Genomic DNA, 26,840 nt, shown 5'->3' on the forward strand with positions numbered 1-26,840 from the left:
AGAAGTCACCTTCCCAGCAAGACTTTCCTTGTCCACAATTTTCTCTGCTTTCGACTGCCATCTCAAATTCCTGTCCTAAACTGCTTTGTTTTCCTCCGACTGCTGGTCACCTCCACACATCTCTCATTTGGTGTCTGTCTGACATCCCTTGTGGCACATGTCCTCTCCCTATGTTATCAGTCTTTTAGTGTTTGAAGAAGCCAATGGATGGAGCCTCATTTATTCTTTCTCTCATGCTCTTCTTTTCTGTGGGTAGATATGAGTGACCTGTATTATTTCTTTCTCCTGGAAAAACTTCTTTTAAAAATTTCTTTCAGAGCGTGTTTTTGTTTGAGGAAGTCTTTTGTTTATTCCTTTACTTTTGAAGAATAACTCCACTGGCCCCAAAATTCTAGGTTAGTGTGTTTTTTCTTTTAATACTTTAACTATTTCATTCTGCTGTCTTGTTGCTTGTATCGTTTCCGGTAAGAAGCCTGCTGTAATTCTCATCCTTATTCCTGTATAGGTTTGCTGGGGTTTTTTTTCTCCTTTGGCTTCTTTCAAGATTTTCTCTTTGTTTTTAGCTTTGTCTAGATTAAATAAGGTAATATTGTGTGTCCAGTTGTTTGTTTTGTTCTTGTTTTTGGTATTTATCCTACTTGATGTTCTCTGAGCTTCCTGGATTTGGGGCTTGTTCTTGGTTTTTAATTTTGGAAAATTCTTGGCCATTATTACCTAAGGTATTTCTTTTGCTCTGTTCTCTCTTCTTCTGCTATTCCAATTATGCATATTTTGCACATTTTGAAATTATGTCACGGTTCTTTGACTTTTAAAAACATTCTTTCTTCTCTTTGCATTTTCATTTGGGAAGTTTCATCTGACGTATCTTCAAGCTCTGAGTCCACAGCCACGTTGTCTACTGATGAGCCCATCAAGGCATTCTACGTTTATGTTACACTGTTTTAGATTTCTAACATTTTCTTTTTTCTTTCTTAGAGTTTCCACATCTCTACTTACATTATCCATCTGTTCTTGGGTGTTTTCTACTCTTTCCAGTAGAATCATTAACATATTCATCCATAGTTATTTTTGAGAGAGAGAGAGAGAGAGAGAGACAGAGTGTGAGCAGGGGAGGGGCAGAGGGAGAGGGAAACACAGAATCCTAGAATCCAGGCTCCGAGCTGTCATTACAGAGCCTGACAGACATGGGGCTCGAAACCACGAACCATGACACCATCACCTGAGCAGAACTCAGACCCTCAACCAAAGTCAGACATTCAACTGATTGAGCCAGCCAGGCACCCCCAAAGTTATTTTAAATTCTGTCTGATAGTTTTAAAATCTCTGTTATCTCTGAGTCTGGTTCTGATACTGCTTTGTCTCTTCACACTGTTATTCTTGCCTTTAGGCATTGCTTATAATTTTTTTTTAAAGTTTACTTATTTATTTTTGAGAGAGACAGAGAAAGCATGAGCCAGGGCGAGAGAGAGAGAGAAAGAAAGACAGACAGAGAGAGAGAGAGAGAGAGAGAGAGAGAGACACGAAATCCCTAGCAGGCTCTGCAGGGTTAACATAGAACCTGAAGTGGGGCTTGAACTCATGAAACTGTGAGATCGTGACCTGAGCTGAAACCAAGAGTTGGATGCTTAACTGACTGAGCCACCAGGAGCCCCTAATTGTAATTTCTTTAAAAGTTTATTTATTTAGGGGCATCTGGGTGGCTCAGTCAGTTGGGCGTCCGACTTCAGCTCAGGTCATGATCTCACAGTCCATGAGTTCAGACCCCGCATCAGGCTCTGTGCTGACAGCTCAGAGCCTGGAGCCTTCTTTGGATTCTGTGTCTCCCTCTCCCTCTGTGCCCCTCCCCTGCTCATGCTCTGTCTCTTGCTGTCTCAAAAATAAATAAAAACATTACATTTTTTTGGTAAAGTTTATTTGAGAGAGAGAGTGCGCGCATGCGCGCATGTCTGTACATGCGCACTTGCAAGTGGGGGAGGGGCAGAGAGAAAAGGAAAGAGAATCTCAAGAAGGCTCCATACCGTCATTGCAGAGCCTGATGTGGGGCTAGAATTCATGAACCATGAGATCAGAGCTGAAGTCAGATGCTTAACCAACTAAGTCACCCAAGTGCCCCTTCCTTATAATAATTTTTAATTGAAGGCTGGACATGATGCATTGGGTAATAGGAACTGAGGTTAATAGGCCTTTCGTTTGGGATTTTATGTTAATCTGGCTAGGAGTTGGTTTGTATTTAATGATTGCTAAAACTGTAAGTACCAGAAACTTCAAATTCATCTAGTGTTCTTGTTTTGGTCTCTTGGTTATCTTTGGTCTTCCCTAAGAAGTCCTTTTTTTTTTTTTTTAAATAAAAAAATTTTAAATACATTTATTTTAGAAAGAGAAAGAGAGCATGAGTGGGGGAGAGAAGCAGAGGGAGAGAGAGATACTCAAGCAAGCTCCATGCTCTTTGTGGAGCTGGACATGGGGCTCAATCCCACGAACCTGGGATTGTGACCTGAGCTGAAATCAGGAGTCAGACTTTCTTTCTTTTTTTTTTTTTTTAATTAAAAAAAATATTCATTTTTGAGAGAGAGTGAGAGCACGCGCAAGCTGGAGAGGTGCAAAGAAAGAGGGAGGGATACCAGATTCTGAAGCAGGCTCCAGGCTCTGAGCTGTCGTGGGACTTGAACCCGCAAACCGTGAGATCATGACCTGAGCTGAAGTCGGATGTGTAACCGATTGAGCCTCCCAGGCGCGGCCCCCAGGAGCTCAAAGTGTACACCTTTCATCTCTTTTAGGTGTAACCCACTCTTATGACCCATGATATGATAGGAAAATATGGGGGAGGGGGAGTATTTTGCAATCTTATTAAATCTCAGTCTTTTAATGGGTCTTTGTCTCTTGGTTGTGACCTTCACTAGTGTTTATTAACTGTTTTCTCCCCCTTAGGTGAAACAAGAAGGCTAGAAAGGCCTTAGGGAAATTTCCTCCCCCTAGTTAGGATAAAGCTCTGGGTAAAGTCTTTTTCCCTGGAGATGGGCCATTCTTGTGGAGAACATTTGGCATATTTCACAGTGGTTACTTCTTCCATTTCTGAGCCAGGGCCAGGAGGGGATCTTTCTATGTTCTTTACCAGGAATTTTTTTTTTTTTTTTTCTGTTTTATTCACTGATGTATCGCCAGCACCCAAAACAGTGCTTGGTGTATAAAAGATGCTCAGTAAATATTCGTTGAATGAGTAACTGAATACCTTTCACCCAGGCCCGTGAGGTTCTTTTATGTAGATATGGAAGAATTTCTCAGACCTAAAATGACAATAAACTGATGACATTTCTCTGAATGAGTAGTCCTCAAACCTAGTGTTTACTTATTGGGTTTTATGGTGTTTGTGAGCGTCTCTCTAATCTGAACCCTGCATAAAATGGGTTTGTTTTAGAGCGTTTTTTTTTCATTTTTTTTGACTGCACCCTTTAGAAAAAAAATGTATTTGATGTGACCCAGTATGCATGTACATATAGTATACATTTATCTGAACAGACTTTTCAGGAAATAATACTTTTCCTTATGTTTGATGTACTCACATTTTCTACTCTGTTATATTTCATTTTTAAAACATACTTTTCAAGATTTACATAGAGGATAGGTTCAGAGGACAATATATGTTTGATTTTTTAAAACAGATTTGGGTAAATATACCAGAGTTAGTTTTGGCTTCCCCCTTCCCCTCCCCATAAATCCGTTACTTTCTCCAATAATGAAATTCTTTGTGTGTCTGTAATCTTTGGTGCTATTTTAAACACTGTTCTCTTTCTTCCTCCTTCCTGGCCCAGGCTTATGCTAAGTCAGTTTTTTGGGGAGCAATTTGGATGCAAACATTTCCAATTGCTTTTAGCAAGGGAAACAATTCCTTGAGTTCACCACAGTGTTGCTGAGACCGGTGGGCCTCAGGTTTCATGAGATTCCTGTAGTGCATAGTGGGGATTTGAGACTCATGCCCATTAGGGGCCCTGAGGCAGAAGCTAATAGATTAAAAGTGCTTTGGGGATGGGATCTGACGTCTCTTCTCTAGGAATGGGTACTTTTTTTTTTTTTTTTTTTAATTTTTTTTTTCAACGTTTTTTATTTATTTTTGGGACAGAGAGAAACAGAGCATGAACGGGGGAGGGGCAGAGAGAGAGGGAGACACAGAATCGGAAACAGGCTCCAGGCTCCGAGCCATCAGCCCAGAGCCCGACGCGGGGCTCGAACTCACGGACCGCGAGATCGTGACCTGGCTGAAGTCGGACGCTTAACCGACTGCGCCACCCAGGCGCCCCTAGGAATGGGTACTTTTAAAAATACATGGTTGAAAAGGTTTTACAGTTCAAAATACCTACCTACCTTGTGATGTCAAGGTGGTATTTTCTCGATTGGATCTGGAAAGACAGGCAGAGCCCTGCAGAATAACACTGATTATTGTTAAGAAACAATGGACTGGGGGCGCCTGGGTGGCTCAGTCGGTTAAGCGTCTGACTTCGGCTCAGGTCATGATCTCACAGTTCGTGGGTTCGAGCCCCGTGTCGGGCTCTGTGCTGACAGCTCAGAGCCTGGAGCCTGCTTCACATTCTGTGTCTCCCTCTCTCTCTGCCCCTTCCCTGCTCATGCTGTGTCTCTCTGTCTCAAAAATAAACAAACATTAAAAAAAAAAAAAAAAGAAACAATGGACTGTAATCACGAAAGACATTGGAGAAAGAAAATGTCTTGTCTGCTCTGTTTTTCCTCCTTTCCCGGTTGGCTTTCTTCCTTCTAAGCCTTCTTTGAAATTTATCTGACTGATTTTGTTTTGGGGCCACAAAGTATATAGATCAAGAGGTTTGGGCTTCTTCCCATTTAACAGGCCGTGTGGAAGCTTCCAGTTTCATTCTCTCGAAGTCTCTGGAGTTCAGGCCGCGGGCTAAAAAATACTAAAGCTCAGGGAGGACAAGCTAGTTTAAAACTACCCTCCGTCGAGTTGCCTTAGGAAAGAGAGAGTCCCAATAGATGTAAAGATTTTTAAAATGTTCTTTTATTTTTAAAGTCTATGAATAATGGATTTCCAGCTTATAGTGTTTTAACTCCTGTTAGTGAAAGCCCTGAGGCTTAATTTATAATCATTAATCTTTCCTTCATTATTCAAGATACGATCTTTTCTCCCCCCTTAAAATTATCGTTAAACTACGGGAAAGATCAAACATGTAAAATGGTTCAGAGAATAAGATAAAAAATAGTCATAAAAACCACCATCTGGATTTAATGAATATTAACATTTTGCCATATTTGCTTCAGAACTTTTTCTTTAAAAGATAAAATGTTGCGGATACATTTGAAGTTCCCTTGGCCTCGCTCCACACTCCAGTTCCCCTGCTGCCTTCTGTGCTACCCCAGGGGTAACTTCTGTTCTCACCTCTGTGTGGTTACTTTCCATCCACGCTTTTATGCTTTTATTCCATTTATGTTTGGCCACAGCAATGTACAAGTGTTTTGTGTAAGTTCAAGTATACACCAATCGCATTATACTACACTTAGGTTTCCCCTGGCTTTTTTTTTTTTTTCTTTTCCTTTTAGCATTATAATTTGGGATTTGTACATGAAGATTGAATTCATATATTTCAAGCACTACATAATATTCCATTTTATAAATGTATCACAGTTTACTCATTCCCCCATTGATGGACATTGTTTACAAATTTTTACTACTAGAAACGTTGTGACGAATGTCTTTGAATATGGCTTCTTCAGCGCGTGTTAGAAGATTTTCTCTTGGCAGATATGTAGGAATGGAATCTTGGGAGGTGCACTATATACGCATTTTTAACTTTATGGAGCTGGCAGGTACCATCTAATATGCCCCCAAAAGTGTATAAGGCTTTTCATCAGCACTTATTGTCAGACTTCCAATCTCTTGCTAATCTGCTAGGTAGAAAGAGACTTGATTTTTTTTTTTTAAGTTTATTAATTTATTTTGAGAGAGAGAGAGAGCACATGCGCTAGCGAACAGCAGAGGGACAGAGAGAGGAGAGATTCCCAAGCAGACTCCACACTGTCAGCACAGAGCCCTGTGTGGGGCTCCAACTCACGAACTGTGAGATTGTGACTCCCAAACTGAAATCAAGAGTTGGAAGCTTAACCCACTGAGCCACTCAGCGCCCCAAAGAGTTGATCTTTTTATTGCTTTTCCCAAACAAATTCAGACTGGGGAATCACAACATCATTCTTTTAAATTTCAGAAAATGATATTCAAATTCATTCTTTCAGGAAACATTTCTGGAGTTCCAGTTATGGGGCAGGGACCATTCTAGATAGTCGGGCTACAGGGCTGACAGATGGGACACACATCTCAGCCTTCACGCAGCTTACATTCTGGGGGGGGGGGGGGCTGGGTAGAGAAAGACAATAAATAAAATAAATCAATACGATATTAATCATGTCAGTGATAAATGCTAGGGAGGAAGAGTAAAATAAGGAAGGATGGGTCCAAATGTGTGTGGAGAGGTAGGGTTAATAGGGTGGTCTGGGAACACCTCTTAAGAAAGTGACATTTGAGGGGCACCTGGTGGCGCAGTTGGTTAAGCGTCCAACGTCAGCTCAGGTCATGATCTCACGGATCATGAGTTTGAGGCCCGCATTGAGCTCTCTGCTGTCAGCGCAGAACCCGCCTCTGATTTCTGTCTCGGTCCCTCTCTCTCCCCTCCCTGCTCGTGTGTGTGTGTGTGTGTGTGTGTGTGTGCGCTGTCTCTCAAAAAGAAATATTAAAAAAAAAAAAAGTGACATTTGAGTAAATGCCTGAGGTAATGAAGGAATAAACCATGTATGTGGACTACTGGGGAAAGAACATTCTAGATGGAAAAGGTGGGAGTCTAAGAGGGGAGCATATCTGGCATGTTCAAGGAACAGTGAGGAGGCTTGTGTAGTAGCTTGAGAGGAGGGAATAAGTGGGGAGAGAAAAGGGATGAGGTCAGAGAGGGGTATGGACTGTATTACACAGGACCTCCATTTTCAGGACTTTGGCTTTTGCTCTGAGGTGGATGAGAAGCCACTGGGTGGTTTTGAATAGCAGAGTGTTATAATCTGACGTACATATTAAAAAAAAAAAATCAATCTGCTGAGTGTAGAGATTAGATTGAAGGGGGTGAAGGGAGAAACAACAATCTGGGTAAGAGATCACCGGGCTTTGGACCAAGACACTGACAGCAGAGGTGGAGAGAAATATTTGAACCTGGGAATATTTTAGTGGTAGAACCGACAGGCATTATTGACGGATTGATGTGGGGTGGGAGGAGGAAAGGAGAAGCAGGGATGAGCCCCAGGATTTTGGCCTGAGCCACTGGTTGGAAGGAGTTGTCATTAACTGAGATGCAGAAGGCTGAGAAGCACATTCGTGGGGGAAGGGAGGATATCAGAAGATCGGTTTTGCCAGTAGACAGAGGGTCTGAGGTTCGAGGGTGAGGTTTGTACCATACATACCAATGTGGGACGCTCAACAAATAGATGGTATTTAAAGCAATGAGATCAGTGAAATAACCAGCAGATGGGTAACGCCTGAGCCCTGGGACACCCTTATGTTAGAGGGTGAGGTGGGGAAAAGGAGCCCGCAAAGGGGTTGAGCAGGAGCAGCAGGCCAGGCGGGTGGAAAATCAGGCAGGTGTGACTTCTGGAACCAAGGGAAGGAAGCATGTCAAGGAAGAGAGTGATGGATCCATCATGTCAGAGGCTGCCAGCAGGTCACGTGAGATGAGGACTGAGAATTCACTACCAGATTTAATAACATGGAGCTCTAGTCTTGAGAACTCGATAAGGGTAGTTTCAGTATTGTATTCCCATATTCCACCATTCCAGTATCATATTGCCATATGCTCCCTGGAACTTTTCAGGGGATTCCACTGCTGTTCCATATGCAAGATTGCAGTAAAATGCTTGTTACAGACCAGTCCAGAAAAAAAACCCAAAAAACAAAAAACTAATCACTTACAAATTTTTTGGACGAGATATATCTTACAAATAAGGCAGATTATTTTGTTTTGGGCTAACATCTTGAGGCACAAAATGATTTGACCTTAGCTATGGAAAATGTCAAAATCATTGTGACTTCACAGTGGCCACATTTCATCCTCACGTAAAGGGCTTCCATTCTTGGAGTCATGCATTGTTTTAAGGCTGAACAGCTCTTCAGGATTGGAAGTTCGGAGGAGAGATCAGAAACAATGAGAGAAGGTATTAATGATGTTGAATAGAATAGGAATTTCACAGTGTTTTTGCAGTAGCAGTTCTCAGGGGTGGTCCTTCTACCTCTGGCGGCCCCTTGAGAGTTACAGGGTTTTGCAAGATCAAAATTGTTTTCATAACAACTTTCTTTGCCTCTTTCCTCTGTGATCACATATGCACGGATGGTGCAAAAGCAAAGGTGGGTAGAGCTGTTGTTGCCATAGCTTGAATCCGGGCAGTGGCACGCCTCTCAGCTGTTGTCACCGTATTCCTCAGTGTGGCATACTGGGTGAAAGAGAAGAAAACAGTTAGTTGCACTTAAGAATGTACTTGATGGAGCAGTAAAAGTTACTAATTTTATTAAGTCTTGACTCGTATGCATGTCTTTTTTAATATTCTCTTTGATGAAATGGAAACTATGCTCAAGGCGCTTCTGCGTTCTGAACCATAATGGTTGCCTTGAGAAAAAGCACTTTTGTGAGTGTTTGAATTGAGAGCTGAGTTCGTTGTTTTTTTTGTGAAATACTATTTTCACTTAACTGAAGTTACTAGATTTGGATGTTTGGCAGACATTTTCGTGAAGATGAATGAAGTGAGCCTGTCACTTGAAGGAAAACAGCTCACAGCATTTGTTGCCAATGATAAAATATGAGTTTTGAAGTGAAAAGTAGAAATTTGGAACACATATCTACCACTAAGAGCTTGACAGTTTCCCAATACTTAAAGATCTGTCTGATGATATCACTGGTGACATTTCACAAATGTGCTGTTTTTGGATAGTGTATAATGAAATGTGTCAACATTTGGAATATCTACATAGCTCAGTGAACCAATATTTTTCAAATGACAAAGGATGCTATTACAAAATCATATACGATTAAGAGATCCATTCCAAATGCAAGATAGACTTATACCTCTAGCCAAGATGGAGTGAGGTAGTGAAGCACACCCCACATGTGCTTTTTGGCCATTTGTATATCCTTTTTTTGAACACTTTTTTTTTTTTAATTAAAAAAAATTTTTTTTGATGTTTATTTTTGAGAGAGAGAGACATACAGTGCAAGTGGAGGAGGGGCAGAGAAAGGGAGACACAGAATCCGAAGCAGGCTCCAGGCTCTGAGCTGTCAGCCCAGAGCCTGATGTGGGGTTCAGACTCACGAACCGTGAGATCATGACCTGAGCCAAAGCCAGACGCTCAACCGACTGAGCCACCCAGGTGCCCCAGGAGCCCCTTTTTTTGAACACTTTTAATGTTTATTTATTTTTGAGCGAGCGAGAGAGAGCATGAACGTGTGCGTGTGTGCACGTGGGGGAGGGGCAGAGAGAGAGGGAGACCAAGGATCCAAAGTGGGCTCCTCGCTGACAGCAGAGACCCCCATGTGGGGCTTGAACTCAAGAACCATGAGATCATAACCTGAGCCAAAATTGAATACTCAACCGACTGAGCCACCCAGGTGCCCCTGTATATCTTTTTTGAAGAAATGTCTATTCACATCTTTTGCTGATTTAAAAAATTGGTTTACTTTGGGGCACCTTGGTTGGTTGAGCGTCTGACTTTGACTCAGGTCATGATCTTATGGTTTGTGAGTTTGAGCTCTGCATGGGGCTCTCTGCTGTCAGCACAGAGCCCACTTTGGATCCTTTATCCCCCTCTCTCTCTGCCCCTCACCTGCTTGTGCTCTCTCTCGCTCAAGAAATGAATAAACATTAAAAAATTAAAAATGGGTTAAAAAATTGGATTTTTAGAAAAATGTATTTATTGTGAAAGAGAGTGAGCATCCATATGCATTTGTGAGTGAGTGGGAGAGGGGCAGAGGGAGAGGGAGAGAGAATCCCAAGTGGGCTCCATGCCCAGCCCTGAGCCTGATGCGGGGCTTGATCTCATGAAATGTGAAATCAAGAGTCGGATGCTTAACCAACTGAGCCACCGGATGCCTCCCTTTTTTTTTTCTTTTTTTCTCAGAGAGAGCGAGCGAGTGAGCAGGGGAGAGGGCAGAGGGAAAGAGAAAGAGAGAATTCCAAGCAGGCTCCACACTTGGCACGTGAGCCCAATGCGGGGCTCAATCCCACGATCCTGGGACCATGGTCTGAGCTGATGTTAAGAGCTGGATGCTCAACTGACTGAGCCACCCAGCCCCCACCCCCCTTTTTTTTATATTGTTGAACTGTGACTCTTTTTTTGAAGGTGTTACTTAGGCTGTCTCCTGTACGTGTTGGTTTAGTAGTCCTGTGTCCTTCCTAGGCTAGCCAAGATCCATCTGGGCCCGTAGTCGTTACAAGCCAAACGCCACCGTGACAGAAGTAACACCAAGTTGCTTGGATATTTATATTTTCTGGACTTCATATCTTTACATTCACATATTAAAATTAATACAGTTCCCCAGTGTCTTACCAGGTACTCTGCAAACCTACTGCTGTGCTTGCCTTGCAGTTTTCTGGTGATGACATGGCATCTGCCAGTTCCAGCCGCGCAGGAGTGGCTCTGCCTTTTGAGAAGTCTCAACTTACTCTGAAAGGTGAGTGGCGCCATGCGAGGGGTTTGCCCTTTGAGGTCTTAAACATGTCAGGGGCTCTCCGTCTCGCCCGGTGGGAGCTGAAGACCCCTCATGATATGACCCCACCCCCACTCCCACTCCTCATCGCTTGTTACTTTTCCACATGTGCTCGGCTATAGCCACACGGGCCTCTTTGCTCTCCGTTGAAGGTACTGGGCATGCTACCCCCTCTGAGTGTTTGTACCTGCCGTTCCCTCTGAGTGAAATACTTTGGGGCTAGATGTGTACCTGCTTTGCTTCCTTACTTTCTAGAGGTCTTTTTTTTTTTTTTTTTAATGGGCCAACTTCTTTTTTTTTTTTTTTTTAAGTTTATTTTTGAGAAAGACAGAGACAGCGTGCCTGGGGGAGGGGCAGAGAGAGGTTGGAAGACAGAGAATCCCAAGCAGGCTCCACACTGTCAGCATGGAGCCTGATGCGGGGCTCGAGCCCATGAAACCGTGAGGTCAAGACCTGAGCCGAAAACCAGGAGTCAGACGCTTAACCATCTGAGCCACCCAGGTGCCCCTGTAGGTCTTTACTCATATAAGTCACCTTCTTCAAAAGGCCTTCCTGATTCCCCCGGATGCAGCCTCCCCCTCCCCCACCTCCCTCATATCTGTCCCCTTCACTACTGTAGATTTCTCTTCTTAGCTTTGTCACCATTTAACACAGTCCATATATTTATTTCCTTCGTTAACTGTCTCCTTCAATAGAGTATAAACACCACAAACACAGGGATATTTGTCTGTCTTGGTTACTTCTGATACCCCAGTGATTGGAACAGTGCTGGAAACATATTGGGTTGCTAGTGAATATTGCTTGAATGACAGAATGTAGCTTTGGTAGCCTTAGGTCTGCAGAAGAGCCCTGGGAGATGCCTGGGGACGGGGGAAACAGCACTCGGTGTCAGCACTCAGGCCTCTCAGAGGCACAGTCATTTGGAGGCAAAATTGTGTCGTCATTTTTTTAGTGATTATTTTTGAAATGGAAATGTCACTCATTTATTTAATCTATTCACATACTTTAAAGTTGTTTCCTTTCCTCCGGCTCCTCAGTGCCCCTGATTGGAGGAAACTAACATTACCAGTTTCTTGTGGTAGTATTACACATACAGACATATCAAAGGGGATGTAGTTTTGTGATTTTGAGAGCCGTGTTGCCTTCCTTGGAAGGAATATTCTTCTAGCAGTGGATGAGAGTGGCTATTTCCCTACATCTTTACCAACACAATGTGTTGTCAGACCTTTTTTCTCTTCGCCAGTCTGATTGGTAAAAATAACTTTGTCAGCATAGTTTTATTTCACATTTCTTTAAGTTATAAATGATGTTTAGCATCTTACCATATATTTAAGGGAAACTTGTATTTCCTTTTCTGTGGATTGTGTGTCCATGTCCTCTGCCTGTTTCTTATTTACTTATGGATTAAAAAAAAAAAGTCTTGATACATTTTCATCATTTTTCTTGATGTCTCTATGGCTGTTCTAGGTCTTTGGAGTGGGGAGAAGCGTTAGAGTGAACTTGATAGAGCTTTGAACTTGCGACTTTAGCTTTTACTACCTTGTCTAGTAATTAGCAAGCCTAGATTAAAACAGAAGTATGTCCATGGAGCCTGGTGACATAATGAAGTCCCTGTTTTGGGGCCTTATTATTCAGGAACACATAGTGACTTGTAAAGCTTTCTCTGTTTGCCTTTCCTCATTGTGAAATTTTTGCTCGCGTGGAAAGAGCTAACTTGATAATACAGGTGCATCTCATTATATGTGCATTTAACCTATAGGGAGTGTATAATGCCACTTAGGCAAATGGTTAGGGAGAAAGAGAAAAAGAGAAATGACAAAATAAATGGTGTGGGTGGCTCCTCCTCTGTTGTGTTTCACTGATAGAGCCTCTAGTGTAATTGGGGAGATGTGACTATGCTGTTCCCTCCCTTGTGCCTCTCTGTAATGCAGTCCTAGAGTTTTAAGATACATTTTATTTACTTATTTTTTTTAACGTTTATTTATTTTTGAGACAGAGAGAGACAGAGCATGAACGGGGGAGGGTCAGAGAGAGGGAGACACAGAATCTGAAACAGGCTCCAGGCTCTGAGCTGTCAGCACAGAGCCCGATGCGGGGCTCGAACTCACGGACCGTGAGATCATGACCTGAGCCGAAGTCGGCCGCCCAACTGACTGAGCCACCCAGGCGCCCCAAAGATACATTTTAAAAATATATCAAGGCCCTTAAAAATAAGCGACTTATTTTATCTGATATTTAACTTAAGAAGCACTGAGAAACTAAATACTAAAAAACAGCACAACATGGCTTCAAACTGGCCTTTGGGAATCTACTGAAAGACCATCTATCAGACTCTATTTTGTGCCTTCCTGAGAGCTTTTCATGGGTATAATTTTGGCCATGTGTGATTTTTCCTCCCTTGTTTGTTAACTTTAAAGGCTAAATCCCATGTGAAGATGTGAAATTGGCATTTATATTTCATCGAACAGTAAATAAACTTTCCAGATAAACCTGCTCGTATGTTGAGACCTTTATTTTGGCTTGTGTTTTAAGAACAAGAGACATTCAGAGTAAACTTTCCAGATAAACCTGCTCGTACGTTGAGACCTTTATTTTGGCTTGTGTTTTAAGAACAAGAGACATTCAGAGGCACCTGGGTGGCTCAGTTGGTTGAGTGCCCAACTTTGGCATAGGTCATGATCTTGTGGTTGGCGAGTTGGAGCGCCACGTTGGGCTCACTGCTATCAGCATTGAGCCTGCTTTGGATCCTCTGTCCCCCTCTCTCTGCCCCTCTCCCGTTCATTCTCTCTCTCTCTCTCAAAAATAAAAATAAACATTAAAAAAAAGAAACATTCAAAATATCACCCCCCTGATTAATTATATGTTACAAAGGGGAAAATGTATCTTTATAGTGGAGTCACCTGACAGATCCCACATTAACCAAGGGATCAAACTTAGCATCCACAATAGGAGGACAACCTAGTGTGCATGGTGAGAAGTTTGCAATGTAACCTGTGTAGTATTCTTGACAAAAATGTTCAATGTGAATCTCACCACGAGGAAAACAATTTAAGAAATACAGGCTTTGGTGCATTCAATGAGAGAGCTGGTGGAAGTCTTTAAAAAGCATTGTCATGGAAAAAGAAGGGGGAGCACTGTGGATTTTAAAAGATTAAGGAGCCAGCGACCAAATGCAATTTGTTCATCTCAGTTGGATCCTGGATTGGGGGAAACCAGCTATAACAACATGTTTGGAACAGTTGGGGAAATTTGGATATGTAACGAGTATCAAATGATAGGAGTGACTAAATTTGTTAAGGTATAATAATGGTGGTGTGGTTAGGTGGGAGAATGTCTTTTTCTCTTTCCTATGCCCAGCATGGGGCTCAAACTCATGAACTTGAGGTCAGGGGTTGCATGTTCTACCAACTGAGCCAGCCAGGAGACCCTCCTTATTATTATTATTTTTTTAATTGAAGTATAGTTAACCTACTGTGTTCTGTTCGTTTCAGGTGTACAGCATATAGAACATCCTTACTCGTATGAATTGCATTCTGGAAGTATTTAGGGCTGATCAGTCTTGATGTCTACAACTTACTTTCAAGTGGTTTACCAAAAAAGTTTGTGGATATATGCACACTCATGCACATATATAGACATAAACATCACATGTCTGTATCCCGTGCTGTCCAATAAGATAGCCACTACAGCCACGTAGACATTTTTACATTGATTAAAGTTAAATTTAAAATGCAAATCCTCAGTCATACTAGCCATGCTAATGGCTTCGTAGCCACATGTATCTCATGGCATTGCATTGGACTGTGCTGGCATAGAACTTTTTGCTTATCATTGAAGATTTTTTTTTTAATGTTTATTTAGTTTTGAGACAGAGAGAGTGAGCACGAGTCGGGGAGGAGCAGAGAGAGAGGGAGACAGAGGATCTGGAGCAGGCTCTGCGCTAACAGCAGACAGCCCCATGTGGGGCTTGAACTCGTAAACCATGAGATGGTGACCTGAGCCGAAGTTGGACACTCAACCGACTGGGTCACCCAGGTGCCCCTTATCACTGATATTTTCTTGAATAGCACTGACACAGGCACACACATAGAAAGAGAAAGAAGCAAAGGTGGCCAGATGGCAGTTGCTGCACAGTATACAAGTATTAGTTGTCCTGTTCTTTCACCTTTTCTGGAAACTGAAAACTTCAAGATAAAACTACCAATATGTGATCCGAGATTGGGTCCTGGACGGACCAGGGGGGAAAAAAAGTTTCTTTTCTCTTTTGCTATAATGGACATTGATAGGGCATTTAACAAAATTTAAATAAGGTCTGTACATTAGATCATAGTTTTAAAGGATGTTAAATTTCGCCATGTTGATAATTATACTGTGGTATTGTCAGAAAATGTCTTTGTTCTTGGAAATATGCACTGAAGTATTTAGAAGAAAGGGGGCAGAGCATCTGAAACTCACTCTCAAAGTTTCAAAAACAAATGTGAATGTGTACGAGAGGGAGTCGGGGGAGAGAAAGAATAATAAAGCAGATATAGTGAAAAGTTAATATTTGGTGACCCTTAGGTGAAGGGTTTATAGGAATTCTTGGTATTTTTGAAAACCAAAAACAAAACAAAAACAAAACAAACAAACAAAATACTTAGGGAAAAAACTCGAGGGGCAAAAAAGGAAACACCAGGGCAGAGTTCAGAGAATTGGCCGGGAGCTGGGAGACTTGGTTCCCAGCTTAGCTTTTGCCTCGGACTCCGTGATTTTGGATATGTTATTTCCCCTCTCTGAACCTTAGTTGCCCAACTTTTAAATGAAGGGCTTGAACTTGTTGATTTCAAAGAAACTGTCCAGCTCAAAATGATAGGACTAGAATTATAACTAGTCGGCCCCCTGCTCCACCACCTTAAGGGTCTGGGTGCAGAGCTATGCTCACACCACTAGGTGGCCTCAGTTAACCTTGGTCTGTGTGAAAAGTATTTCGGTTTTCTACTCTGGACCACATTTCCCGCCACCACAACCTGTTTTTTCCCCAGTACCATCCCTTGTTGCTTCTGTTGCTTCTGAATCTTAGCCACAGCTTTTGCTGTTGTTGTTGTTTGCCTTGCTCCTCCTGTTCTTTTGGGCCGGGAGAAGACAGGCATTGTTAAAAGAATCCAGAGTTAGGTTTGTCCTTTGTCAAGTTGTGGACCCTTACACGGCTCTGTAAGGGAATCTTGATGGAAGGGAGCTCAGTCTTGCCATCATAGGTAAGAAATGCCAGTCCTATGCTCTGATTTGGGGCATGGGATAGAGGACATCTTAGATGTGTTCCATCCCAGTGACCTGGAGTTTCCATTGTGGCTGATGTGTGCCATAAGAGACACCTGTCTGGCCCTGGGTGTATGGATACTTGTTTAGCCTGGCTTGCTGCTACCAAATAAACATCAGAAATGCTGCCACATCAAGGGTACAAATAGAACAGGAAATGCAGATGGCTGATAAGCACATAGAAAAAACATTGACCCTCACCAGTAATCGAAGAACAGCAGAACAGGTACGCAGAATCTGGTAACGATGTATAGCATGGTGTGGTGTCAGGTTGCCTGGGTGCACATCCTGGTTTGAAGCTCCCTGGCTATGTTTTCTGGGGCAGTGACCTAACTTCCCCAAGCCTGCTTCCTCTTGGTTGAGATGGGGGTGGTGATATATTCCCTGCCCCATGGGTTTGTTTAAAGGATGGAGTTAGATGACGTGTGCACAGCATAGTGTCTGTAACAAGTGCTCATTAAATTTTACATAATTTATATGTTTTTTTTTTAATCTATCTGATTTGCAAAAAGCAAAAAACAAAAAAACCTTAATACTCAATGCTATGGTGGTGAAATGAATATATTCATCTACGTGGCTTTATCCTTTTTGCAAAGGAATTAAACTGTTTTGGGAACTTCAAAAATATTCAGATCATTTGGAGGAAATGCATGCAAATCTATGTATTCATGATGATTTTCCCAGAGTGAAAAATTGAAAGCAGTCTTTTCAGCATTGAAAGAATAGTTAACTAAATTGTGGCATGTCTGTACAATGGGCTCGTATTGCAGCCATTTAAAATTGAGAAGAATTCTTAAAGAATTGGGGGCATAAGAGATGAAAGTCTGGATTTGCCAACATCTTAATGATAATTATCCCAGAGTTTTCAGGTTAAGAGTGCTTCTTTTCTTAAGCTTCATATTTTTTAAAAAAATTTGTTGATCATCAGAAAGAAACCAAAACTTACTTTTTAAACGTAACAGCAGAAAAGAGCAAGAACATCTGCCACAGGGGGGCAGCTGGGAGCCCTCTGACTCATCTTTGACTTTTCTTTCCTGTCCAGTGGTGTCAGCAAAGCCCAAGGTGCATAATCGTCAACCTCGAATTAACTCATTTGTGGAGGTGGCAGTGGATGGACTCCCCAGTGAGACCAAGAAGACTGGGAAGCGAATTGGGAGCTCGGAGCTTCTCTGGAATGAGATCATCATTTTGTAAGAGAAAGTCCCTTCTCTTCGCAGTAACATGGGAGAAAGAGAGAAGGCTCTCTAAGGGGGTTGTGGGAGATCCAGGTTTCCTGTGAGGCCTCAAACTCTTCTGCCTTTGGTACCCAAGGCGCCTCTCTTCAGGTGTTTCTACATCATTGAGCTCACAGAGCACTCATTATTAGCTAGATGGTTACAGGGCCAGCTTTGTGGGGGAAAGGGTGTACGTGAGCGTCTTCCTGTTTGAGGTCCCCCCCGCCAAGATGTCAGCAGTATAGTTGATCTGTTTTCTTCTCAGCTGTAGGAGTGACCAATATGCTTGGATGTGATGAATCAAGTATTTGTTTTCCAGGAATGTCACGGCCCAGAGTCATTTAGATTTGAAGGTTTGGAGCTGCCATACTTTGAGAAATGAGCTGCTAGGCACCGCCTCTGTCAACCTCTCCAATGTCCTGAAGAACAATGGGGGCAAAAGTACGTATGATGACGGGGTGGCCGACATGATTCATCTGTGGGGGGTGGGAGAAGAATTCAGAAGGCTTGGATTTCTCTCTCACACCACGGACAGACCCGGTGATGCGGTTTCCTCCAGGACCAAGGGCTGCGGGGACTCTGTTCCCCATAGACGCTGCCCGTGGAGTTTTAGGAAGGCGAGAGCTCTTCTCTGCCTTCACTGTGGGATTCAGCCTATTTTGTCCTTGGGCTCTAGCGCTGGGATGCAGTGATGTGTCCCCTTGATCCTTTCTCAAGGATGAATGCTTTCCCTCTGCCTCTCTTTTCCCAATCCCGGAGACATGTGACATTTTGAATCAAACTGTCAGATGCCTGCACCCCAAATCATTACTTTCCTAGTCTGAGTCCTTGAATGGAACAAAGAAGCTGCGTGTGTTTGTGTGTTTGTGTGGAGGGGGGAATGGTGTTACACGTAGTGCCTTGTGCTTAGTAGGCACTCAGTGAACGTTTACTGGATGTTGGAATGTGCTGGAAGCTGTGTCTTAATTATTCAGGGTGCCTCTGCTGCATGGAAATCTAAACCCCAACGTCTATTTATTGCTGCTTGTGGTCAGTGGCATAACCCGTGGCTGTGGTATCTGGACCCTCCCTCATAAAGCCTCTATTGAGAGCAGTACCATATGTGGGGAGGGAACTCCATGGAAAGAAAGGCTCCTTTTTCTCTTGATGTCTGCTGTCTAGAAAATATTTTCTGAAAGTGGAGTTAGCTTAAGAGGGATGTGGGGGTGGGGAGTGTTGAGTCCCGGGTGAGTGCTGCGTGGATTCAAGAGTCTTTTCTTTCTGACAGGCTGCTCGAGTGGTGTTTGAGGTTCCCCTGGTCTTTCCCTTTCTGCCGGGCACCCAGAGATGTGGGGAGCCTGCCGCAGCTTCAGAAATTGCTTAAAACCAGGAATATGCCTCTATTTTAGTTCTGCAGGGAGCTCCCTGATGGTTTCTCTTCTGAGTCTGTCTTTATTTTCTCAAACTCTAGCCTGCCTTTTATAATTTGATTATCAAGGAGGGTTATATTTATCATGTCTTTTGGAGATACACTTGTGGACATTGTCACGTTAGGATCAGCAGCCAATGAGTGTCCTTTCTTTTCTTCTTCATTTGTTCCGTCAACAGACCTTTGCTTTTGATTGTAAAAGTATTGTAGCAAAACTGGAAATTAGACACAAGCGCACAGACGTACAAAGAAAATAAAATTCTCCTGTAAACCACAGTGCTTAGTGATAATTGCTAACATTTTGATATGTATTTTTCTGAGCCTTTTTTCCTGTTGCACACATATATATTTAAGACATCCGTGGAACAAGATCGTGACCATACAAAAACATATTATTTTACAACATATTATTTTACATTTTTTCTCTTTAAAATGTATTAGTATATCTTTTTTTATTTAAACATTTTTTTTAACGTTTGTTTTTGAGAGAGGAAGAGTGCATGTGTGTGCTAGCAGGGGAGGGGGACAGAGAGAGGTAGAGAGAGGATCCCAAGCAGTTTCCGTGCTATCAGCGCAGAGCCCGACGTGGGGCTTGAACTCAAGAACCATGAAATCATGACCTGAGCCAAAGTCAGACACCCAACTGACTGAGCCACCCAGGTGCCCCTCTTTTTTTTGTTCTAAAGTTGTTTATTATTATTATTATTTTGTAATCTCTATACTCAACGTGGGGCTCAAACCTATGACCACAGGATCAAGAGCCACATGCTCTTCTGACTGAGCCAGTCAGGTGCCCCTCAGTAGATCTTTATTTACTTATTTTTTTCTAATTGTGATAAAAGGCACGTAACATAAAATTTACCGTCTTAACCATTCGTAAGTGTGCCGTGTAGTGGCAATTGAGTACACGCTTGTTGTGCAAGCATCACTGCCATTCATTTTCAGAACTTTGTTTATAAATGTTTATTTTTGACAGAGAGAGAGTGCATACATGCACGCATGAGCAGGGGAGGGGCAGAGAGAGAGAGGGAGACAGAGGATCTGAAGCAGGCTCTGCGCTGAGAGCAGAGAGCCCACTAAGGGGCTTGAACCCCTGAACTGTGAGATCATGACCTGAGCCAAAGTCAGACAACCGACTGAGCCACCCAGGTGCCTCATCTTCAGAACTTTAAACTCAAACTCTCTACCCACTGCACAGTTCATTTCTCCTCTTCCCTCCACCCCGCCCACAGTTCTACTTTTTCTATGCATCTGACTAGCTACCTCAATTGGGTGAAATCATACAGTATTTGCCCTTTTATATCTGGCTTACTGGACTCGGCATAAGGTCCTCAAGACACCTCCAAGCTGTAGCATGTATCAGAATCTCCCTTCTTATTAAGGCCAAATAATATTCTGTCCTATGTGCATACCATGTTTTGTTATCCATCCACCTGTCCAGAAACACTTGGGCTGCTCCCACCTTTTGCCTGTTGTAAATGGTACTGTTATGAATCCGAGCGTACAAATACCTGTTCAAGTTCCTGCTTTCAGTTCTTTTGGATCTGTGCCTGAGAAGCAGAATTGATGCGTCATATGGTAATTCTTTGTTTAATTTTTTGAGGAACCAGTATACTGTTTTCCATAGCTGCTATACCATAAAATATATTGATACGGCGGCTTTAATTATTCTTCCAAAATGTACTTTTTGATGACTGCCTAGTGGTAGTTTCTCAGGTGGTTGTGTGGAAATTTAGGTTTGGATACTGGGGTAGTTTTAAGTATCTTACAGTCATAAATAATGCTATGGTAAATATATGTAAATATATATATATATATATGTCCATTGTTGATAGTTTACTTGTCATAAATTACTGAAGATGAGGGTGGCTGGGTGGTTCATTTCATTGAGCTTGATTTTGGCTCAGGTCATGATCCCAGGGTCACGGGATCGAGTCCCGCATTGGACTCTGCACGGAGCGTGGAGTCTGCTTAAGATTCTTTCTTTGTCTCCCTCTGTCCTTCTCCCTGGCTCTCTCTCACTCTGTCTGTTAAAAAAAAAATTATTGAAGATGGATTTGCAGGGTTTAAACATTTTTCACATATTTGTGACATTTGACACATATTGCAAAATTACTCTCCAGAAAAGTTCTGCCAGTTTACCCTCCCCTCCATCAGCAGTAGCTAAGATTGCTAGTTTCTGTTGCATTTTGGCCTTTATTGGCTTGATTAAAAAAATATATATACATGCATGCACACACACACACACACACACGTATATTGTTTTTGCCTGTTTGATAATTAACGGTATGCCACATTTGCTTCATCTATTTCTCTTTTTGGTTGTAGTATTTCAAAGTAAATTACAGATGTTCGAGCGTTATATTTTAGATTCTTCAGCCTGCCTCTCGTAAAACACGAGGATATTTTCCTTGTTTGTTATTCTATCGTGTTACATACGTGAACCCATTTATCGTAGACTAGTAGTGTTTGAAGAGGTGGAGCTTCTACTGCTCTTTCAGCTCCTTCAGGCTTCTGACGACTGACTCTGCTGTGACGGTGGAAGCCCTCTTGCAGGTCACCGGCTTCCATTTTCATGGACGAACCACAGTGCCAGATCCCCACAGCTCATCTTTTCATCTTGGTTTTGCCACAGCATTCAGCGTGCTGGCTTATTTCAATCTTCTTCACCCTTTTCCTGTGGGAGGCACCATCACGGGTCCTCCATTTACCGAGGATTCTGACCTTCTTGGTGCGTTTAGCCATGACTCTGCAAATTAGGGCTGAGCCCAGAGAGGAAACAGAAAGGATATTTTTGTCTGTGATTACTACACTATTATCACACCTTGCAATGTTGATATGAATTCCTTATGATCGATCACCTGTTGCGCAGTCCCTGTTCAATTTCACCTGTTTATCTCTAAGTGTCATTTTCTTTTTTCTTTTCTTTTTTTTTAATATTTTTATTTTATTTTTGAGAGAGAGGGACAGAGTGCTAGTGGGGGAGGGTTAGAGAGAGAGGGAGACACAGAATCTGAAGCGGGCTCTGGGCTCTGAGCTGTCAGCACAGAGCCCGACGTGGGGCTCAAACCCACAGATCGTGAGATCATGACCTGAGCCAAAGTCGGACATTCAACCGACTGAGCCACCCAGGCGCCCCTCTAAGTGTCATTTTCAAGTTGGTTTGCTTGAACCTGAATTCGGACGAGGTCTCATTGAATTTGGTTGTTATGTCTCTGAAGTTCCCCCAATATCACTCTACCTATATGATGCTGTGATTTATTGAAGGAGATTGAATATTTTTAGAGTGTGTTTATTGCCTTAGTAACGTCCTTGGTTCATTTTTATATCAAAGGGTGCATTTTTGTCTTTTAGTTTTGAAGGTGTTTTATATGTTAAGGCTGTTACTCTTTGTCTTATAATTTGTAAATATCTTTCCAGTTTTTCATTTGCATTTTAGTTTTGTAGATTTTTTTTTCCCTATTTTCCAAAGAGATGTTTTAAACTTGTAGTTGAATCTGTCACCCTTTGTATTTGTAGCCTTTTCCTTTATGAAAGTCTTTCTCCCATTCTGAGATCAGGTAAATAGTCACCTCTAGTTTTTACTAGTTCATTGTGATTTTTTTTTTTTACATTTAATTCTTTAAGTGATGTTATTTTTGTGTGCAGTGTGAATAGGGATCTAATTTTATTTTACTTTTTGAGTGTTTATTTTTGAGAGAAACAGATATTGTGAGTGGGGGAGGGGCAGAGAGAGAAAGGGGGAGAGAGAGAGAAGACAAGAGGGGAGGGGAGGGAAGGGGAGGGGAGGGGAGGGGAGAGGAGAGATATTGAGAAAATCCTAAGCAGGCTCCACGCTGCCAGCCTGACTTGGGGCTTGAACGCAGGAGATCATGACCTGAGCTGAAACCAAGAGTCAGATACTCAACTGAGTCACCCAGGTGCCCCAGGATCTAATTTAATTTTTCCCAAATAGTTAACTGATTGATTTAGCACTACTTATTGAATAACCCATCTGTGATTATTATCCCCAATGATTTGGGTTGTTTATCTTCAGCTTATATTAAACAATGTCTACATATATATACATACACACTTGGGCCTGTTGGGGGATTTTCCATTTCATCTGTTGTTTTATTAGCCTTTTACAATCACTGTCTTAACTGTTGTAATATTACCATGTTTTAATATCTGACTATTTGAATTTCTCTCCTTTTCAAAATCTTCCTCCCTCTTTTCTTTGCATATATGACAGTACCACCTGAACTTTATTTATTTATTTTTCAAGTTTATTTATTTAATTTGAGAGCAAGCGAGAGAGGAAAGGGCAGAGGGAGAGAGAGAGAGAGAGAGAGAGGGGAGGGAGAGAAAATCCCAAGTAGGCTCCGCACTGTCAGTGCAGAGCCTGACCAGGGGCTCGAACTCATGAACCATGAGATCATGATCTGAGCCAAAACCAAGAGGGGGACACTTAACCAAATGAGCCACCCAGGTGCCCCAACACTACCTGAACTTTAATTATTTTGTCAGGTTCTCCTCTTCTTCCTACTTTCTTCCCCTCAAATCCCTTCAGATTTTATTGGAATTCTATCCTATGTAAAGTTCCTTTGTGGAGAATTTCTGTACCAATAATTCCTACCCAGGAACATAGAGTGTCTCTAACTTCACTCAGATCATTTTGAAGTTATCTTTAGATAGACTCTTCTAAATTAAAAAATATATATATTTTTAATGTTTATCTTTGGAAGACAGACAGAGTGCGAGTGGGGGAGGGGCAGAAAGAGAGGGAGACCTAGAATCTGAAGCAAGCTGCGGGTTCTGAGCTGTCAGTGCAGGGCCAGATGCAGGGCTCGAACTCACAAACCGTGAGATCATGACCTGAGCCGAAGTCAGAAGCTTAACTGACTGAGCCATCCAGGCTCCCCAGACTTCTAAATTTAAAAAACCCTTTTGATTTTATTTTCAGTGGGATCTTTTCCTAGTAGGTCTCCTAACTTAGTGTTGTTTGTATACGACTCTTAGTTTCTGCATGTGTGGGTTTTGTTTTGTTTTGTTTTTTTCATAATCATTCAATAGCTGAATTCTTAGTATATGTTTTCAATAGCTTCTTTTGGGTTTTCTTGGTAGACTTTGATGTGATTTCTAAGATTGATAATTTTGCTCATATTAGGAGATAATTATGCTTTTTTTTTTCCTTGTTAGTTGCTTTGCATACAGCTTCCTCTTTTAGTGGTGATGGAGTGGGCATCTTGCCTTTTCATAACCATGCTTCTAATGACTCTTCTCTGGATGTAAAGTTGGGTGTTAGTAAGCTCTTTTTCTTTTTTTTTTTTTTCCTCAGTTTAATAATTAATCATTGTTTTTTTTGTTGTTGAATTGTTGTTGTCAGATATCTTTTAGGTAACTATTGGGATAGTTAAATGATTTTTCTTCTTTCTATTTCTTATATTGATTTCCTAATAGTAACAATCTTAAAATTTCTTGAATAATACACCCTGTTGCTCATGTTTGATTATTTTTTGAAACTTTTGTTAAGAATGGTTTGTTAGTATTTTATTTGGGGGTTTTCCACTTATATTCACAAGTGGCATTTGTCTGTAGTTTGTACTATTTTTGTCAGCTTTGGAATTGAGGCTTAGCTAATTTTATAAAGTAAATTAAAGCTCTTTCCAACTTCGGGAACAGACTCTATAACTTGGGAATTATCTGTTCCATGAATGCAGGAAAGAGCTCACCCGTAAAACCAACTAGGTCTGGCTGCTTTCTCTGAAATAATTCTTTGATGACTTTTTCAGTTTCTTACCCCATAATGATTGGTTTGTTCAGCTTTTCTGGTTCATCTTGCATCAGTTTTGTTAATTCATTATTTTCTGAGAAAAATTGTTTCATGAGATTTTTCAGATTTATTAGTGTGAAGATTTTAAGTAGCGTCCTCATTTTATTATTTATTTATTAAAAAATTTTTTTAATGTTTATTTTTGAGAGAGAGAGAGAGAGAGACAGCACGAGCGGGAGAGGGGCAGAGAGAGAGGGAGACACAGAATCTGAAGCAGGCTCCAGGCTCTGAGCTGTCAGCACAGAGCCCGACGTGGGGCTCAAACTCATGGACCGCAATATCATGACCTGAGCTGAAGTCAGATGCTCAACTGACTGAGCCACCCAGGTGCCCCAGTAGCATTCTCATTTTAAAAATGTTTCTAGGCGGGGTGCCTGGGTGGCTCAGTCGGTTGAGTGTCTGACTTCGGCTCAGGTCATGATCTCACGGTTTGTGGGTTCAAGCCCTGCATCAGGCTCTGTGCTGACAGCTCGGAGCCTGGAGCCTGCTTCGGATTCTGGGTCTCCCTCTCTCTCTGCCCCTCCCCCGCTTGTACACTGTCTCTCTCTGTCTCTCAAAACGGAATAAGTGTAAAAAAAAAAAAATGTTTCTAGGGGCGCCTGGGTGGCTCAGTTGGTTAAGCGTCCAACTTCGGCTCAGGTCATGGGCTCACGGTTCGTGGGTTCGAGCTCGCATCGGGCTCTGTGCTGACAGCTCAGAGCCTAGAGCCTGCTTCAGATTCTGTGTCTCCCTCTCTCTGCCCCTCCCCTGTTTGCATTGTCTCTCAAAAATAAATGTGAAAAAAAAAATTAAAAGAAAAATGTTTCTAATTTTTCTCCCTTAAAAGTTTTTTCAAATTTGTTCCCAATTTTTTCTTGACTAGCATAAACATTTTTGTTTTAACTTCTGTTTTTTAATTTATTTTTCATAGGACTACTTGGATTTTCAGTTATACCATGTTTTCTAATATTTTGAAAAGTTTACCTATTTATTTTGAGAGAGAACAGGCAAGGGGAGGTGCAGAGAGAGAGAGGGAGAGGGAGAGAATCTAAGAAGTTCCGCATTGCCAGAGCAGAGCTCGACACAGGTCTCAATCCCACAAACCGTGACACCATGACCTTAGCCGAAATCAGGACTTGAATGGTCAACCAACAAAGCCACCCAGGCACCCCTAATTTCCATTTTTAAAAAATGTTTACTTTATTTTTGAGAGAGAGAGAGAGAGAGAGAGAACAGGGGAGGGGCAGAGAGAGGGAGACACAGGATCTGAAGCAGGCTCCGTGCTGACAGCAGCAAGCCAATGTGAGGCTCGAGCTCATGAACCGTGAGATCATGACCTGAGCCGAAGTTGGACACTCAACTGACAGCCACCCAGGCATCCCTTTTTGTTTTTGTTTTTTTCATTTTTCCTTTTAACTTTTTTCAACTGTTGCCCTAGATTTTTTTTTTTTTTTTTTAGTTCAGTCAGTGAGTTGGTCATTTATGGCTTTTTGAGTTGAAAGCTTATAGGGCATTTATTTTTGTCTTGTTGAATGATGAAAACATTCGTGCTTTAAACTTGGCTTTGATTTTTTTCCCGTGGGTATTCACATTTTTTTCTTTTAAGGAAAAGCGCACATACCTTAAGTGGTATAGTTCAGTGAATGTTTACCTCTGTTCACATCTGTGTAATTGCTACTCAGATCAAGATACAGAACATTTCTAGGGCCCCAGAAGATTCCTGTGTCCCTGTCAATCAATAACCCTTTGCCTGAGATATATACACTATTCTGACTTCTGTCACTACTCGTTAGTTTTGCCTATTCTTGAATTTTTATCAGTGCAATCATACAGTACATTTTCTTGTGCCTGGCTCATTGTATCTGTGAGAGTCACACATGCTTTTGCAGGTAATACTAGTTTGGGTTTTTTTATTGGGGTGAAGGTTCCTATTATATGACTATACCACAGTTTCTTTGATTATTCTCCTGCTGGCAGACATTTGGGCTCTTTCCAATGTTGGACCATCATGAACAAAGCTGCTATGAACAATCTTATACATGTATTTTGCAAGGCACATATATGCATGTATTGAGTGTGTGTGTGTGTGTGTGTATGTATATATCTCTTAGCTCACCAAGTAGATGTATTTCAGCTTTAGTAGACACTGCCCAACAGTTTTCTACTGGTAAACCCATACCTGTTGCTGTGTTCTGCTCCTTGTTTGTAACTGCTGTTGTGATTTTTCTCTTTGAGCCCAGGGTGATTCAGGAGGGTGTTTTCTTTGTTGCCCAGGGCTTAGGTCATTCATGACGGTCACTGCCGTGCAGCCGCTTTTGCCAGCACCAACCTTAGCACCTCGAGTGTGTGGCTAGGTTGATGAGCAGTGAGGCACGTCA

At 41.9% G+C, this 26,840-nt stretch overlaps 1 protein-coding gene across 2 annotated transcripts in view; it reads left to right on the top strand.

The window, feature by feature from the left end:
• Positions 1-9,987: 9,987 nt before the first annotated feature.
• WWP2 (WW domain containing E3 ubiquitin protein ligase 2) overlaps positions 9,988-26,840 on the top strand; it is a 125,596-nt gene continuing 108,743 nt past the window's right edge. The window contains exons 1-3 of one of the 2 annotated variants that reach the window (XM_049622427.1): positions 9,988-10,715; positions 17,089-17,236; positions 17,580-17,701. In XM_049622427.1, coding sequence (XP_049478384.1) covers positions 10,646-10,715; positions 17,089-17,236; positions 17,580-17,701 — 340 coding nt within the window. In that variant the 5' untranslated portion in view covers positions 9,988-10,645. The remainder of the gene's footprint in view (positions 10,716-17,088; positions 17,237-17,579; positions 17,702-26,840) is intronic. The other variant, XM_049622426.1, reaches the window with a different exon arrangement.

The sequence above is a fragment of the Panthera uncia genome, assembly GCF_023721935.1.
Source record: "Panthera uncia isolate 11264 chromosome E2 unlocalized genomic scaffold, Puncia_PCG_1.0 HiC_scaffold_20, whole genome shotgun sequence".
NCBI classification, from domain to species: domain Eukaryota; kingdom Metazoa; phylum Chordata; class Mammalia; order Carnivora; family Felidae; genus Panthera; species Panthera uncia.